Raw genomic sequence first — 18,749 nt, 5'->3', positions numbered from 1 at the left:
AAGTGAGCATCTGTCTGATTAGCCAATTTTTTCCTATTACGCCTATATGAATACACATATGAAAATGCACACCAGCCATTCACAGCTTTAGAACGCAACAAACAGCACACTTGTCATTTAATACAGAAACAGGCTGGGTGGCTGAATCCAGAAAATGCTCTCTGGGAAAACTATACAAATATCAGAAGATATAGCTGATGGTTTGAAAATTACCGATTTGTAGTTCAGGATATATTTCATAAAGGCACCAGTTTATATTGCAATCACAGTGGGTTTTTTCAAAGAGATTGTCTAAGACATCACGTGCCACTTGCCGTTCATCCACCATTAGAGACTTTGTGCTGTTATCATTCATGTGCACCTTGACAACAAGCTGGGAAGAAAATAATAGATCAGTCAGTTAATTTCAGCCTGGAAGAAAAGGCCAGAGTACACAAAAGTCTGCCATGGCTGATAAAAATGGAAGATTATTGCAGATTCAAATGCGTCCTGTATCACAAATTAGATTGAGAGAAATAATCCATCTTTCATTCATCACCCCCTCAGATTTGTTCTCCCCTGTCTTAACGTATGCTTTTGATTAAATAAAATTTTTAAATGAATTGTGAACTTGGTTTTGGACAATATGTTCACAAAGACCAGCATTTAAATCTGGCTTTGCATCCAAATGAAATTTTTTGGTCTTGACTCTCACCAAATTAATGCAATTTAGTCATTTCTAACATTTCTCTTTGATTTTAAGGGGGGTCCAATCAAAGGCCCCAAAAGCAGAGGCGTTTTTTATGCAATGGGTTTTTTTTGCCTAAGAAAGAGTAATTTAATGCAACTGTGGTCATAAGTGGACATACTGAAAATTCATTAAAATCAATCCTGGAAATTTCAGCATTATTTTTATTATGAACTTTTACTATAACGCTCTTTCCTTTACAATAGTCTTTTCAGGAATTCTTGCTATATGTGAATTTTGACAATTTCTTTTTAAAGGCTCATTTTAAAGCAAGAATATTACGATCGCAGAGAAATAAGAAGAAAATCAAGAAAAAACAAGCATTTGTTCTGCTTATTTTATGTGTGCATTTTAAAAATTAAGGTAATTTACGAAATTATGACATTCCTACATACTTGAGCTGTCAGCAATTTATCTCAGATAGGATATATCATTATCCCCCTACTGCAATCCTGTACCCATTTTACTAGACGTAAGATCTAGATGGGAGTTCTTGGCAGGGCCAAAATTGGCTGAATGGGTTGATTGCCTTCTCCCAACCATTAACTGAGATTACGGATAGGGCCTTGCTTCCAAGTAGAAATAAAATAAGAGTTTTGCTGGATCAGATTGAACACCAACAATATGGAAATTAATACATTTCCATGGTGGTCAACCAGTTTAATCTGGAAAACCCACATATAAAGGCATCTTCCTGCTTATCGCTGGTTTAGCCTTAATAACTTGAAGCACTGATAGCTTATCCGCCATATCTACAATGGTCTACACCTAGATTTCCTTTATTTTTTTTTTCCTTCAGCAATATGGTGGAGTATTTTTTGCTAGGCAGGAGCTCCTAATTTTGGGTACTGGTGTAGGCAGATCTACAGGGCTTAGGGAATGGCCTTGAAAGACAGGAAAGGAACACTGGCTACCAAAGCAATGGTCAGACAAGTGGGACTTGAGCCCATCCTAAGAAATTAATTTGAAAAAAAAATTCTCCCTAATTCAATGAAGGTAAAGTGAGAAAGATGGAAACACATTCAGACTTGCAAGATTCGATTACTAGAACTCTTACAATAAAAACAGATCTGACCCATATGGCATTGGTTTCTTGGTCTAGTCTACCTTATAGGGTTGACATCAGAAAAGAAACACTGTTCCCAGTTTGTCCAAAAATATAACCACAGCATTTAAATACCCTTAATATACCCACAAAGCATTTAATAACTTATTTTTGTTATAAATCTAAAAGTTACAAGTTGGATGCATTTGTAATTTGGTTTAACGTTCCTTAAAGAGAACCTGTGCATCAAACATGGTAGTTAAAGAAATGGAAGTGAATAATGGGTAGTGGATAGTGGGCAGTGCAATCATATAAACCCTACCTTTTTAACCTTGGCTTCCTTTAGTTTTTCTAATGCTAGTTTAATCTTGTCAGCTTTTGCTTGTTCTTTTAGTTCCTAGGAGGAGATGGAAATAAAATTGTAAAGGTCATTTAAAATATGCTTGTCCATCATCATTTCATAATTCCCCCCCCCCCCCAAAGGTTCTTACCACATTTCGGAAAGTTTCTCTATTACCTCTTTTAAAAATGACCAAAAATTAGGATTTCCCTCCCCCATCCTATTTCAAGTATACAGTCTCATCATCTGCACCTTTTTGAGAGTTTTTTGAAATGTGTTGCTTCTTTTCCTTTTGTTTTTATCAATCATTATACTATACTTTATATCAATAGTGTGTTTTTTTCTGTTTTTATTACTTTGCTAAAAGTAATAAAGTATGCTAAATCCCATATTTGTCCCACAACAAGCTTCAACTCCTTTTCCTTCTCCCCAATGGATGGATCATTGTGGTTCACCTCACTATGCTGACTTCATCACTTCAGCTGCACTCATAGAAAGCTAGTTTTTAAAAATAAAATTGTGAGCAATAGCCAAATGACTTGCCTTATAACCATGATACATAGTTATGAAACCCTTTTTTAATTAGGTCTCAATAAATTCATTCTTCATCTTTCATTCATCATTCTATCATTCTCTGCAATTTTATTTGCAGCATCTTGTATATTTGAACAGGTAATTTTCTCTTCAGCTTAATGTGACAATTAATTCAGGAAATATCTTGTCTCTTCAAGATGAAAAAAATCAGTGGAAACATCAGTGTATTGACCATGCTTATTCACCCTCATTGTAGTTTTCAACAATATTTGAGAGTAAAGCTTCCATCTTCTATAGACGGTCACTAAACAAATGGTTGTAAGTCAAGGACTACTTGTAATCCTCCTCCTCCTCTTCCAGTATCCTGCATTCCTTTCAGCAGAGATTAACATCTACAAACAGATTAAAAACTTCCCCTACTAATCATTCCAGATAATAACCATTGTTTGGGAGGAGTGTACATTTGGTATATATTTGAATGAACATAGCTTGCTGAATATCCTTGCTCATGCTATAGCGTAGACATGTTTAAACACAAGGCCCGGGGGCCAGATGCGGCCCGCAAAGTGGTTTCATGTGGCCCGCGAAGCCATCATGGAAACAGTGAGGAAACAGCCCCCGCTGCCTTGGCCCTGACCAGCCGGGAACCAATGTACAATTTTGTGGTGGCCATCTTGACACTTGCCTCAGTGGACCATGCCTTGGCCCCAGTCCCACCCCCTTCTGCCAGAGACCCTCAGATCTTCCCACTCCTACCCACACCCACTCCATCCATGCCCACCCAGTAGGCTGCACCTGCTCTGGCCACACCTACCCAGCCCCCCAAGGGCAACCACAATGCTGATGCGGCCTTCAATGAAATTGAGTTTGACACCCCTGCTATAGCGAATATAGTAGATTTCTGAAGAAATAAGATAATGTATAAACATCAGGTTGAAGCCCATCCTGAAGCTTTTATTCTGCAGTTTATTCTTGCAAAGGTCAGACATAAGTTCATGAGACTTGCTATTAAATAAGCATGCATGACATCATCTTCCATATAATACCCACTGGCCTGCTCCACATAGGGTTTCCTCAGCCTGAATTATTTGTTAGATTACTCTAAGAGCTTAAGTCCAGAAACATTACATTCTTTTCTCAATCTTTTTAAGTAACAAACCTTCCCAAATTGTACTAAGATTTATAACTTTCCACAACAAACATTACAAAAGTTAGATGCATCAGAAACTGACATTTTGATAATCTAGTTCAGTGATGGCGAACCTTTTAGAGACCGAATGCCCAAACAGCAACCCAAAACCCACATGTATCGTCGAGTGCCAGGTGGGCATGGCCCATTCGGTGGGCATGGCTGCGGTGGTAACAGCAGACTGGGTGGGACTAAAAAGTTCAATCAATCAATTCCAACTTTGCGAGATCTTTTTTTTCCCACAAGAAGTTGAAATTGATTGATTGAACCTTTTTTTTTTTTTTTTGCACATGGCGGCCTAGGCCTAAAGTGAAAAGGTTTTATAAAACCCAGCTGAAGGCCTAGGACTGGGTCGACAGCGTACGTGCCCACAGAGAGGGCTCTGCGTGCCACCTGTGGCACGCGTGCCATAGGTTCGCCGCCATGGATCTAGTTTATCTCATGTCGGTGTGCCAATATTTTGAGAATATTAAGATAAGAACTTCTTCAGGAATTCTCTGGTTGCTAACCTGAGTGAGCGGCTGCAGAGGAATGGCTGGAGGCGGCATTGGCATTTCTGCAGGAGGGGCTGGTAACTCATTCTCAACATGGGGAGGAATATTACTTAGCACTGACTGAGTTCCACAAGTAGGAGTTGCCTTTGCTGGTGGCTGCATAATGGCACCTTGCTCATTGTAAGAGGTATCCCTTGCTTCTTGTAATGTGGTCTTTTCTACTTCACTGATGTCTGCTATAAGATCAGCCATTAAAGTATCTAAATCTGTATCTTCCAATGTGTTCAAGGACTCTGTTACAAAAAAAGATAAACATATCAAAGATCTTATCCAATGTTATTAAGAAACTACTTCCATATACACCATTAGATGGTCTTCCACAGACAGTTATAGGCAACACATATAGACTCAACAGTTCTTGGGATTCTTCTAAAATGAAGAAGCAGCCTTTCATTAGGTAATTTATCACATTTTAAAATATGCTAGAGCAGTGGTTCTCAATCTTTTTATACCGGCAACCCCGGTCAGAAGGAAGCGACACGCATGCGCGGCGCCGCCCCCTGCGCGACACGCATGCGCGCCGCCGCCCCCTGCACGGCATGCATGCGCGGCGGCACCCCCTGCGCAGCACGCATGCGTGGCACCGCCCCCTGCGCGGCACGCATGCGTGGCACCGCCCCCTGCGCGGTGTGCATGCACGGCGCCGCCCCCTGCGCTGGCTGAGGAAAAAGAATGGCGGATCGTGTTGTTTGGCGACCCCCATGAAATGGTCGTTCTACCCCAAATGGGGTCGCAACCCACAGGTTGAGAACCACTGTGCTAGAGAAACCTTCTCATGCCTCATCTCATAAGAAGACATCCCTCATTGCTTTTCTGATGGATTGTGTACAACTTTATGATTCCCAACATGAGTTATTATTCTTAATGGAAACAATAGTAATTAAAAGCTGGAAAATATATTTCAAAATGAAGGATTTATTAATGTTTGATATCTAGCAAGGTATGAGATAGGCTCTATGCAGTTTAACATTACCTTACATAATAATAATAGTAGTAGTAGTAGTAGTAGTAGTAATAATAATAATAATAATAATAATAATAATATTGCACAGACTGACTACAAGCAGTGGCATGACAAAATAACAACAATGGTGCATTGGAAGATCTGCAAAAAATATCATTTGCCTGTAAGCAAAAACTGGTGGGATCATAAAATAGAGAAAGTCGTAGAAAATGATAAAATTAAACTGCTCTGGGACTTCAGAATTCAAACAGACAAGCACCTGCAACATAACACCCCAGACTTAACAATTGTCGATAAGAAAGACAAAAAAGTCTGGATAGTGGATATGGCAGTGCCTGAAGACAGCAGAATAGACGAGAAAGAACTGGAAAAGATAACAAAATACAAAGACCTACAAATAGAAATAGAAAGACTGTAGCAAAAGCAAGCAAGGGTAGTACCAATAGTCATAGGCGCCTTGGGTGCAATCCCAAAACAACTGGAGTACCACTTGAACACCATTGGCATTGACAAATTCGCTATTAGTCAATTGCAAAAGACTGCTTCCATCCTCCGACGATATCTGTAATACCATCAAACATCTACATCTCCCTATCCCAGGTCCTGGGTAAGGACTCGCTAGGTAGACAAAATGCCAAATCCAGTCTGAACATCTGGCTGACTGTGCGATGATCGATAATAATAATAATGATGATGATAAAGTTGGAAGGGACTTTGGAGGTCATCTAGTCCAACCCCTGCTCAGGCAGGAAACCCTATACCATTTCAGACAAATGGCTGTCCAGTTTCTTCTTAAAAACTTCCAGTGTTGGAGCATTCACCGCTTCTGGAGGCAAGTTGTTCCACTGGTTAATTGTTCTACCTGTCAGGAAGTTTCTCCTTAGTTCTAGGATTATTTTAGAAAATAATCTGGTACTGAGATGGCTCAAAAATAGGTCACATTTTTTTCCTTCCCTTCTCTCACTTCACATTTTGTCTGATTATAGGTCTTGGAAAACTTGCAAATATATTGAAAAACTATATTATTCTTCAACTCAATTTTATATTTTTTTCTAGTAAATGAATGTCCTATTCTAGGGGTAGGCAACCTTGGCTCTTTTATGACTCGTGGACTTCAACTCCCAGAATTCCTGAGCCAGCCTGGGAGTTGAAATCCACGAGTCATAAAAGAGCCAAGGCTGCCTCCCTGTCCTATTCAAACTAATAGAAGGTTTGGGGAAACATTCTAAAACTTTAGTTTTTATAATGTCAGCTATATTTACCTTTCAAGACTAGGTAGAATACATTGGAATTCACTGGACAATTATCATACTTCTAATCTGCATAAGAAGGTATATGCCCAATGCATTTTTTTTAGTACTTACCATTTAAATCTTTGAAGCCAACTGCAAAATTAAATTCAGCATCAGATAATTTTAGGGGTGGAGTAGGCATGGCTTCCACTTCTAAGCTCTGATTAAAAATAAAAGAAGTTTTAAAATTTGAAAGCCTGTATAATCTCCTATGATGGGAAGTACATTTATATTTCTATTGGCTTTTTCTCTCAATAAGAAATATTTTGCTTTAGGATTATGAAACCTACAATCTTTTTCTCCAGAATATTTTCTTCAACTACAATATCACATACATACATATGCATATAAATTCATGCATATTATAATAAAAATAGTTTTTGAATAATGGTTTATTGTAAATGTATGATGAACAACATAAACACATTTGAAGATCAAAATTAGCACAGGAAACTTGGCTAATAATAACCTCCAAGATACAGAACAGTGTTTATTGCATAAACATTACACAGAAGAACGGGAGCATCTAAGAATTTAAGAAAAATCATGGTGGTTTTATACCAGAAGATTGTCAAGTCCAGCATTCTGTTGTCACAGGAGACAACCAGATGCTCCTAAAAGACCCACAACCCATATATACTGTATATGCCGGCGTATTAGGCGATCCGGCATATAAGATGACCCCCGTCTTTATCGCCAAGCCGCATTCCTAGAACGTCGTCTTATACGCTGGAAACTACCAGTATTTCCGGCATATAAGACGACTCGGCGTATAAGATGACCCCCATTTTTGGCGCCGAGTTTAGCGCTTCCGGAAGTCGTCTTATATACGCCGGCATATACGGTAAAAGTGACACTTTTCTTTTCCAGCAGCTAGTATTGGTACTCTCTACACGTGCTTGTATTATAATCCCAGAATGTACATTCTCAGTGATTCTGGCTAAAGTCCCAACAAATCTGAAACTTTATTACATTTACATTATTAATCCCTTTTTATGACCCTGTAATCCCTTAATTCCAGGTAGAGTACACAAAACCATTTTAACAATAAAACACTGACTTAATAAACCATTAAAATATTAAAAAATGTAATTTGTTATCCTGTTAATTCATTTATTTAATTTTATTATAAGTCAGTGTCAACATTTAAATTCTGGGCAATCAGTATAATACATTGCTTCCAATAATTTTTATCTCACGAAATGTTGAGCTTTTTCTTGTAATTGTGCTGTATTTGCCAACTAACATTTTTAAAAAAACAGATGATCTTCAACTATACAATCATAGCTATCATCTTGACTTTTTGACCACCTCTTGAAGAAAGCTCTGATGATCAAGGTTCATTGTTAAACTTGATTGAGCTAATGTGCCATCAAGTTATTTTCAACTCCTATCAACCACTTATATTTTCTCTATGATGATCTATCCCTAATCCGGTCCTTCCAATGCTGCACTATAGCTGAGTCTAGCCATCTTGCTGTGGGTTGTCCTCCTCTTTTCTTGCAACTTTCCCATCATTAGAGTCTTCTTCAGAGAGCTAGGTTTTTGCATAATATGTCCAAAGTAGAATAATTAATACACCTCTCTTATAACTATCCCAGCTGATAATCATATTTACATTTTATGATAATGAATTTCATAGTTTAACCATGTGTTACATGAAAAAGTACTTCCTTTTGGCTGGATCTGTAGAAAACACTAACTTGTTGGAAACTCAGGTTAAACTTGTACTAAGATACAGAAAATGGGTTGAATTGAATAAGTCCCTGGTTAGGTTAACCACAAATAAACATATTATGCTAACCCACCCAGTGTCTAACTTGAAATTTCTTACTATTCATCTTACAACAGCCTTATAAGATAGCTGAAGTAGTACCATGCTGTAACAACTACTTCTTTGGAACTACTTCCCTGTGATGTGCCTGCACACAACTTCTTTCATTGCACAACTCTAGCAAAATATCCAGCAATGTTAATATTCATAGGAAGAACCTGAAATTTGGAGATCTAACGCTGTCTCTTCCACCACTGATGTGAAACGAGATTTCACAACATTCTGTCAGTTTTTATTGTTTTTCATGTGCTTCAAGGATCAATCATGTTTTCATAGATCTACTTTTGCTCTGAACATTTAAAAAATCAATTATTAGAATCAAAGCTTGTCTATGGGAATCTTCCAGTCACAGTAAGTCACTCAATCTCAACACTGACAAAATATTTCTTTATCAGGAGTGTTGACTGAAAAGAATGGGATAATCAGCTCTTTCCACAATTTAGGACAGGATGGAAAATGGAAGGATAGGAGAAAGGTGGAAACAGCAATGGAAAATGGGAGAGCAGTTCCCTACAACCAGGGAAAATTAGAGAACTCCCTAAACCAGTGGTTCTCAACCTGTGGGTCGGGACCCCATTTGGGGTCGAACGACCATTTCACGGGGGTCGCCAAACAACGCAGTCAGCCATTTCCCCCCCCCCCCCTTTTCCTTAGCTGTGCTACTCCCTTTTATTCTATTGGCTTTTGAAAGCCAATAGAATAGGCTCTCTTGAATAGAGTCTAATTCTATTGGCTTTCAAAAGCCAATAGGAATTGTCCAGGCTGTCTCTGCCCTGCTGAGCCCGCCAAAAGTCCCATTCTGCAAACGGTGCTGCACCAGTTGAGTAGTCCTCGACTTACGACCGGTTGAGTAGTCCTCGACTTACGACTGGTTGGGGGTCGCGGCATTAAAAAGGTTGAGAACCATTGCCCTAAAGAGAGGAATACCAAGGCTGTGTAACAGGATGCCCCAAGACATACATAAGCAACACAAATTTCTAAGTATATTTTGGAATTGCACTCATATACTTTCCTTCTCATTTGCAAGCTAGGTATAAAACAAGAAATGAGAAGTAAAAATATTCCAAATACATGGAAAGCTTTATTGGGAAGATGAGAATGTACAACTGCTCTATTCCATGAAAGAAAATAGCAGACACATTGGGGAAAATAGAGAAGGAAGCTTTAAAAAATAGAACTATATACAAATAAAGAAATAGAACAAAAGGGGAACCAAGACAAAAGCCTATTCTGGCAACAATCTTATGGCCAACTCCAATGTTGTATTGATGAGGGAACAATCTCATTAATAAGGGTCTGATGGCAGTTTTATGAACAGTTGATCATACTTTAGATTTATTGGAAAAGTGGTCTGAAATGTAAGGCACCAAAATGGAAGAATAAAGACGGGGGGGGGGACCCCAAACAGATCAAAAATCTAATGCCATTTCCCATCTTGTCATTTTAAAATTGCGAATCCCAGCTAAGCCCAATTTACCGCTTTTCCATTATGCTCAAAATATATGCAAGTTTCATGCATAAGCTATGTGCCTATACCAGGGGTAAGCAACCTTGGCTCTTTTATGACTCGTGGACTTCAACTCCCAGAATTCCTGAGCCAGCCATGCTGAGGGGAAAGAGAAAGGTTTCCAAGCTGACCCATGCTGGCTCAGGAATTCTGGGAGTTGAAGTCCACGAGTCATAAAAGAGCCAAGGTTGCCTACCCATAGCCTATACTTATCAGAAGTCACATTGCCAAAAAGGAAGAAGCCCGCACCTGCATGCACATACATACACCACACACACACACAAATATTAAGTAACATTTGGCTGTAAAATAAATCCTACCAGTTATAGCAGGAATTGATCAGTAATTTCTCAACCATAGCTTTACTGTAGATACAAGCAAACCACTTGCTTATATAAAAACTTTGCTGCTCTTCATCAAACACAAGCAACAAAAAAAGAAGGCAAAAACATAATGAAGATTGTGTAAAAGGAAAACAGATGTCTCCAGAGGAGGAAAGGAAAAACAAGGAACAAGACTAGATAGAAATCTTGTGTGGTGGTAAAGGTCAAGTAAGTTGTCACCAGCAGTACAAATGCCTGAAGGTAATACAAAAGGGCCTTCCAGAGGAAGAGCATATTACAGGCTCCAGATTCCATGTTTTCCCAAAATATCTTTCTTAATATTAACACAATCTGTAAAAGAATATATTATGCTTGACTCATCTTCTGATGGGGGGAAGAAGAAGTAGAGGCAGGGGCTTTCAGGAATTTTAGTCCAATCTGATTAAGTCTGAGAAGATTTGCAAGGAAGAATAGCAGAAAATCCCCCAATCCAGAGGTGCAAAGCTTGTTGTGTCATACCCAAGAAGACTCGAGGCAGTAATTGCTGCCAAAGGTACTTCAACAAAGCACTGAGTGAAGGGCCTGAATACTTATGCCAATGTGATAATTCAGTTTTTTCTTTTAATACATTTACAGACATTTTTAAAATTCTGTTTTCACTTTGTCATCATGGGGTGCTGAATGTAGATTAATGAAGAAAAAAAAATCAACAACTGTAGAATCAGACTGCAGCATAACAAAATTGATATAATCGTCAACCTTGGCAACTTTTAAGATTACATGGACTTCAACTCTCAGAATTCCCAGCCAGGAAGTGGAAGCCCACACATCTTAAAGTTGCCAAGGTTGAGAAACACTGATCTACATGTATCCAGTATCACTACTACTTGCCATCTTCCATTCTCAGCATTACTTAATTAACTTTGGAGGGAAATGTAACGTGCAAACTATACAACACAAATCCCAATTTCAGCATAAAGTACTGCTGTGGGTAGGAGGGTTGCAGTCTTTTTTTTTACTTCTCTTTTGAAAGATGCAGTGGGTGTACAAAGTAGAAAAACTTTGGTGTTTTGATTGCACTGTATTGCACTGATTTACTTCATCAATTTAAAAGCCTCACACAGGGAAAAAGTTCTAGCATTAAGAAAAGAATGTTTACAATTTAATAAATATAAAAAGCAGAAAACTGAAGAGGAAGAAAATAGGTTTATTTGTTCTATTTCCTATGGGCATACTTACCTGAGTTAGCAAATCCATTTCTCCCAATAAGTCACTGAACATTTGATCTATATCTTCACAGGCTTCCTCCATCTGAAACACAAAAATGTGAAATGGGTTTCAGTATCATATTTTACTGTCTACAAAGAATTTAAAAACTGTTCTAAGGTTGAAAAAAATGGATGTTTTTAGCATGGATCTGAAAAAAACATTTTACTGAAATTAGTAAATGTAATTAATAAATAATTCTCATTTTAATCAATTTAATTCTTGTTGACTTTATGGACAAAATATGTAACTTTTTTGCCATCAGTATAGAAATGATTTGCCATTGTCTTCTTCCAGGTTTTTCCCAAGTAGTCTTTGACATAAAATCATTTGCTTAGCGATCATTTAAACTTATGATGACCCCCCCCCCTGTTCCCCAGAGCTTTTTGCCTTTTGCAATTTCTTGCTTGTCCTTCCAGTTTCTGGTAAAAACAAAACAAAAAAAACACCCACTAGGGAAAATGGATTTGCTTAACAACTGCAGCTTTTACTTAGTGACCATCATAAAAATGCTCATACCTTCAAATCTGGTCATGTGATGCTTCAACCTATGGCAGCAAGCTCAATTTGGTCTCAATTAGGATGGTAAATTGAGGACCACTTGTAAAAGTTCCATTTTTATTCAGAGTGAAAAGCTCTTGGGATTCTTGTTATCAAGCAGCACTACTCCAATATGAGTCATTGATCATATTGTGTCCTATTTTCCAAAATTATAGTTTCTGTTTTCAGTAAAACAGTCCTCCAGAAATTTCAGATCATTTTCCATGTTGTTTTATTAATTCTCCAGGGACACTGAAGTGAAGAACAACTGCTATGTGAAAAAAGAATGCAAATGCCTCCATATTTCTTGGCTTCCACCTCACAATCATCCAGATACCTAAGAGATAAAGTCTTTCAGACAGAGGGGGGAGGGGGCACCAAGGCTACATGTATATTGAATGGAAAGATGAATGGAAGAGAGCACAGCGATGCCTTGAGTGAGTAAGGAAGTGAGGGATGATCTTTCCAGGACCCAGCCTGTTGGTGTGAAGGGGAAACCAACCAAGGAAATTACCCTCTTCTTCCTCTTCTATTGTTGCCCTCAACTGCTGTAGCCTGGATGGGGGTCAACACCTGGCCCCTCTCATCACTGGGGGTCCCATCACAGAGATTTTATTCCTTGAGGCCACAGCACTCTAATTATGTCCGACTGAAGCCACAAGGAAAAAGAAACATGCACACAGCAGCTGTTGTAGGAAGTGCTTGTTTATTTTCTAATATATTTCAGTAATTCCTTCATGGAAAAAAAACTCTACATAATGTAGAATGCTAAGCAAAGCATCTTGTTTCATTTCTATTCAAGAAAATAAGAAATAGTGCAATAAAGAAAGGAATGGAGGACTTCAACTACAAAGAGACTCTATTTTCAATCTAGGGCTAACTGTATAATTTCCCCGCAAAATATGCAAATTAAGAAATGCAATTTGCAGGAGTTCAGTTTGAGGAACATTCGTTTCTAAACTAATGTATCTTACTGAAACATGCAGCACTATCTTCTAATAGGCAAGAAACACTAAAGTAAAGGCTTCAGAATAGGACCTAAGATTCAACCAGAATGAAGATGAAGATTGACCATGATGAAAGATTGCACGATTTATAGCCCTTCTACTAGCTGTATATGGAACTGAGTCAGTATAAAAAAGAAATTAAAGAGTAAGCAGATAATTAAACTGGTTATTTCCCCCTCTCTATGGAAAAGAACAGCCTTCTCTCTACCATTATCCCTGGTGGTTATTATGACTTATATCATAATATTAGTTTTGGTAGCATAATTACTGATCGGATTCAAAATTAACAATATTGATTGCTTTAGTTCATAGTATATCCTTTATTTTATTGAAGAACTTTTTTATTGTTCAATATTTTTATTGTATTTGTATGTATATGTGTATGTATACACACATACATATGCACTAATAACATCAAAGTCAATTTTTGTTTAAATGATACACACATGCATAAGAATTGGATGGATGGATGGAAGGAAGGAAGGAAGGAAGGAAGGAAGGAAGGAAGGAAGGAAGGAAGGAAGGAAGGAAAGGGATGCTTCTTCTTAAAAGATGCCTATTATTCGTGGATTTGTCAAATGCCTATATTAAATAGAGTACAATATGCCTTTTTGGGGGGCATATTTCATTGTGAAAAATGAGTTTACTGGTTCCCTGAATGTGTTAATCAAATAAACTAAACCACAATTTCTATCTCTCCCTTTCGGGCCACAAAAACAAAGATCAAATGTAATAGGAAGCTAGCTTGGGTAGTAGACAGCTTGGAGGAAAGTAATTATATTAGATAAAATGTTTGTCTTGCCCCTTCCAAATATTCAGCATTTCTGTTTTATGTTTGTTTCAATCTATTTTTAATTTTGCACATCACCAAAGTTATCATGGAGTTGAATAGCTTTACAGAATTGATAAATAAACAGCTCCCCCAGTTAAAAAAATAAAATGTTCAGTTTTCTGAATACTAATCAGAATTAGAATATCTTTCCCAAACCAGGAGTCCAACAAACGTTTGCAATTTCCAGGAATCAACCCCTACATGCTAGCATGAAATTCTAAAACTTATAATCATCAGACTTTGAAATACCCAGCTGATAAAGACTATCTCAGAAGACAATATTGTAAAGCTGACGTGGTAATGTCAAATATCTTGTTCATCCATTGCGAGAAGCCATGAATTGTTAGTTTGTGCAATTAATGACAATTAGCTGGTTTTACATAATATACCAGCCAAAACCAAACAAACTACATTATGGTTTAATGTGTTAACTGAATCAAGTCTAAGAATCCATGAGAACTAAATGCATTACTGCTATTATGATTCATACTATTCTTCTGAAGTATCAGGAATCTGGCTAAAGCAATCAGTACTTTATCATTTCAAAGGGTACAAAGCCTAGTATCTTATCAGCAATAAGCTACTAGGCTAGAATGGTGGGGGTTTTTTTCTGCAGACCAATTTTTAAAAATTACAGAGGACCCCAAAAGTGCTTTTGTTTGTATGGGTTATGTTTATCATTATTTGCTGTGTTAAAAATTAAAACTGATGCATTCATTGTCATTACTTGTGAATGTTTAATGAGATTTTAATATTGCGTTATTTTTCAACATAGGCTGGCAAATAATTTTGAAAAATAATGAGCTAGAAAGTCTTATAGATATGCCTTTATAATCTGAGGAGAGTCAAAAATCACAAGGGAGAAAGTCTGTTCAACAACAGCATTAATGATCTTATGTACAATCCATTCTTTTTCAGGTGATTCGGATATCATTTGCTCTATTAAGAATTTATATGTCACATTTCCCAACAAAAGCTTTCTCAAGACAGCAATTAAGTTGTTCTGTGATTTCTAGGACAATTTCTTTAGTCTGCTCTGCTAAGAGCAGCACCATTAGCCAAATAATACAGCTTTCACAGCTGAATGGAAAGCCAGAAAATCAGGATAAATGAAACTTGGAAGGTGAGTTATTCAAAGAGCCACCATCAAGGACTTCTCCAGATATCCTGTTCCCGCAGTTACAATTGCAGGAGGTGAGATGAGGATCAGAAGTCTTTGTGTCACCTATCTCACTCCAGTGCAAGACCTGGAAAGCTCAGGCACAGCAAACAAGCTTGTTTTAGAAGTCAAGAGCCATGTAGATAAACTCAAGATCTAATCATCCGATCTGAATGTAGTCTCATTTCATGTAGATAAGCCCAAGATGTAACCATCCAATCTGAAGGTAGTTGAAGGTAGTGTCATGCCAGTCTGAGGATTAACCAGGAGATCAGATGCAACATGTGTTGAGGGAGTCAGGTCCAAGGCTGGAAAACCATCTACCAATAGAAGTCTGATTCTCAACTCTTCTTTATTGTACAGATTCAGTTGTGCCTGTTTTCCTGACTCACGACCCCGTCATGTCTCTTCTAACTCCCTTAATCTTTCTCTGCCTGTGACTGAGCCTGATGTTGTGCTTCTATAACAGATGTTGATTCCGGACTTTTCTACAACATTCTTCCTTCAATGGCTCCCAAGTTGCTAGGTCAAAGCCTGTCATGCTTTGGTTCTTCAATTCACACTTTGGCCTAGGAGACAGACCCCTTACATCAGGTTCATAATCTCCTGAACATTCCTTCTAAAATGTTTGCACAGAATGGGTGGAAACATTAGTGGATACCACCCTGTCAGTGGACGTAAGTCATCCATATAGAACAGGAGTCTTCAAACTTGACCCTTTTATGACTCGTGGACTTCAACTCCCAGAATTCCTCAGCCAGGCATGCTGGCTGAAGAATTCTGGAGTTGAAGTCCATGAGTCATAAAAGGGTCAAGTTTGAAGACCCCTGATGTAGAACTTTCTAATTTGACAGCAGCACACTTATGGTGACTGAAGCAATAGTTATGTTGTTGAATTGCTTATCACTGCCTACTTGAGTCTGGACCAACTGAGCTTTCTAGATTGTCTTCAGAGACAGGCCTGTGCATTATTAATGATAAATTACGCAACACTAAAAACTTCTCTAAATTTGTTCTATTTCCCTACTTTCTATTGGAGCTTAGAATTATTTTTATTGCAGAATCAAACGATACAACCATAATTTATTTCTTGATGTATATTTCCATAATAAGTATGATTGCTTGAATAATGGGAATGCACAAAACTCTTTTGTAAAGAGAACTGTGGACACTGATTGGTTATTTTGACGCCTGCAGGCAGTGTAGGAAAGTTCACAGCAAATATTTTTATAATAGTCATCATTAATAATTTGATGCATTTCAAAAGAATAGACAAGTTGGGTTTTTTTATGTTTAAACGTGTCTGATTCTTGGAGACTGTTTAACAAGAAACAAAAAATTATGAAGAATTCTAGCCTATTCCTTGGGAATCTATGAGGCTTCAAGTTAGCACCATAATGACTTACGATCACAGTAATATTCCATGCACCAAAACAAGAAAACAAACCTAATTGTTAAAATTTTCACTATTTATTCAGCACACTGTCACTGAGTTTTCTAATTAATTTTTCCTGACAAACAGCTTATTGCTAATCAAGTAACAAAAATCAATAAGTCTTAGAATACATAAGATAACAGAATTAACTTTTTTTTGTTGTAAAGAAAAAACTTCAGCTACAAATACATATTATGTGGAGAATGTCTGCAACATCCTAGCATGACCCACCAGTTTCTGAATATCATAAATGAACAAGAGTGAAAGTTACAAATAGACCACTTATCTGAGCATCTGAACTATTAGCAATGGCCCCTGGAGGAAGCAAAATAGCAGGCAATTCAAGACAGTTAATATTTATGAGATATCAATAGCTGAGTTTGAAGACCCTAGTTTAATTTCACTGATACAACCAAAAAATTTAATTTAGCAACTGAAATGACAGATTTAGCTCCAGAACTAATGTCTTATTCCATATTCTAGAAATGATGACCCTTGCCTAGAAAATTGGTCTAGAGCAGACATGTCAAACACAAGGCCCGGGGGCCGGATGTGGCCCGTGAAGCCATTCTGGAAACAGTGAGGGAATGGCCCCCGCTGCCTTGGCCCTGGCCCAGGCCGGCTGAGAGCCAATGTACAATTTTGTGGTGGCCATCTAGGCTGAAATGCATTCAGTCTTAGCTCCACAAGGCCATCTGGAAACACTGAGAAACCAGCCCCTGCCGCATCGGCCTCATCCCCTGGGTGCATGCTGGGGAGATGTCACCCTTTGTGAGGAATGAAGAAATGCACCATCACCTGGAAGTGGTCAGCAAATGGCCGCCTACTTCACATGTCCGGCTTGATGGGCTCTGGGGGTGGGGTTTCAGCAGGCAGCTGGGCGCTCTCCTTACAGCGCCGAGAGGCTGAGCTAGGCGGTGCAAATCCAAAAAGAAACGCGAGGCCACCCAGCTCCCAGCCTGCCCAATTTCAGCAGGCAGTGTGACGTTCTCCTCATAGCACCAAGAGCTGAGCTGGGTGGTGCGAATCTGATGAGAAGTGCAATGCTGCCTAGCCCCCAGCCTGCCCAGTTTTAGCAGGCAGCAAGGTGCAAAGTTGGCGAGCTTCGCACCACCCGGCTCAACCTTTCGGCACTGTGAGGAAAGCATCCCGCTGCCTGCTGAAACCATGCCCACCCAGTAGGCCACACCCACTCCATCCACGGCCATCCAGGCTGCACCCACCCTGGCCACCCCCACCCCAAGAGCGGGCCTCAATGAAATTGAGTTTGACACCCCTGGTCTAGAAACTTTCAGAGAATCTTGATATCCCTTCAACAGCATTTACTCATTCTTTTTATCTAAGAAAATATGTGGCAAAAATAATAATAAAAAAAAGCTGTGTTCAGTAGATCCTTTTTTGCCAATAGAGTTTTGTTTACTGGATTCAGCATTGGATCCAGATTCTGGATCACTAAAGAATGATTGACTACCTCCATGCACTGAAGTGAGGTTGCTACTTCCCTTTGTGTCATGATAATAGTTCATGGAAGGTAAGAATCATTGCCTTTAAAACCTCTACAAATCTAAGCTTGGTCTTTACTCTGATGTTTTAGTAGACTTTCTCCAATACAAATGGCAATACTAAAGGAGATAGTATTGTATATTCTCTCCTCTGCATAGATTCACAAAAACACATCATTATTCTCCCTGCAGAATGTGTTGAGGTACCAACAGTTTTAACTCCATTCTTGGATAATTATAATATGTTGGCTGGGGAATTCTAGGAGTTGAATCCCATACATCTTTAAGTTGATGAGTTCAAAAACACTAATTTAGCACACAGAGGCACTTTTGATTGGATTGATCTTTTAAAATTCTTCTCTTGTGGGATAGCAGAGAGCCACTACAATCTATACTGGGCACATAGTATTCAGAGTCACATTTTAGCAATTTTCCACCTCTGGTAAACTTCATGTATGTCCTGAATTTTGAAAAGTCATGTTACCTGTGAATTCTTGGCAGATACAATCTTGGCACCAAATTAAAGGAGTACAATAGTACAGTGCCTAACAATCACTCCCACCTTAATCATTAGATTTTGAAAAAAAATATAGCTATACTATAGATCTGAAATAATATGTGAAAATACAGTTCCTCTGTCTTTCACTAATTCAAGTTATGTTATGTTAGGTTACATCATATCTTGAGACCAAGGTTTCT

The 18,749-nt window shown here is 38.3% G+C and overlaps 1 protein-coding gene across 3 annotated transcripts in view; it reads right to left on the bottom strand.

Annotated features, from left to right (window-relative positions):
- LOC120314496 (amyloid beta precursor protein binding family B member 1 interacting protein) overlaps positions 1–18,749 on the bottom strand; it is a 51,325-nt gene that overhangs the window by 22,601 nt on the left and 9,975 nt on the right. For 2 of the 3 annotated variants that reach the window (XM_039357643.1, XM_039357644.1), the window contains exons 2-6: positions 11,549–11,620; positions 6,718–6,805; positions 4,345–4,622; positions 2,095–2,169; positions 214–373 (exon numbers count right to left, since the gene is read on the bottom strand). In XM_039357643.1, coding sequence (XP_039213577.1) covers positions 214–373; positions 2,095–2,169; positions 4,345–4,622; positions 6,718–6,805; positions 11,549–11,620 — 673 coding nt within the window. The remainder of the gene's footprint in view (positions 1–213; positions 374–2,094; positions 2,170–4,344; positions 4,623–6,717; positions 6,806–11,548; positions 11,621–18,749) is intronic. The other variant, XM_039357645.1, reaches the window with a different exon arrangement.

The sequence above is a fragment of the Crotalus tigris genome, unplaced genomic scaffold (genome assembly GCF_016545835.1).
Source record: "Crotalus tigris isolate CLP2741 ecotype Arizona unplaced genomic scaffold, ASM1654583v1 scf7180000018940.2059657, whole genome shotgun sequence".
In the NCBI taxonomy this organism is placed as follows: Eukaryota; Metazoa; Chordata; class Lepidosauria; order Squamata; family Viperidae; genus Crotalus; species Crotalus tigris.
This window is presented reverse-complemented; position numbering and strand designations above follow the sequence as displayed.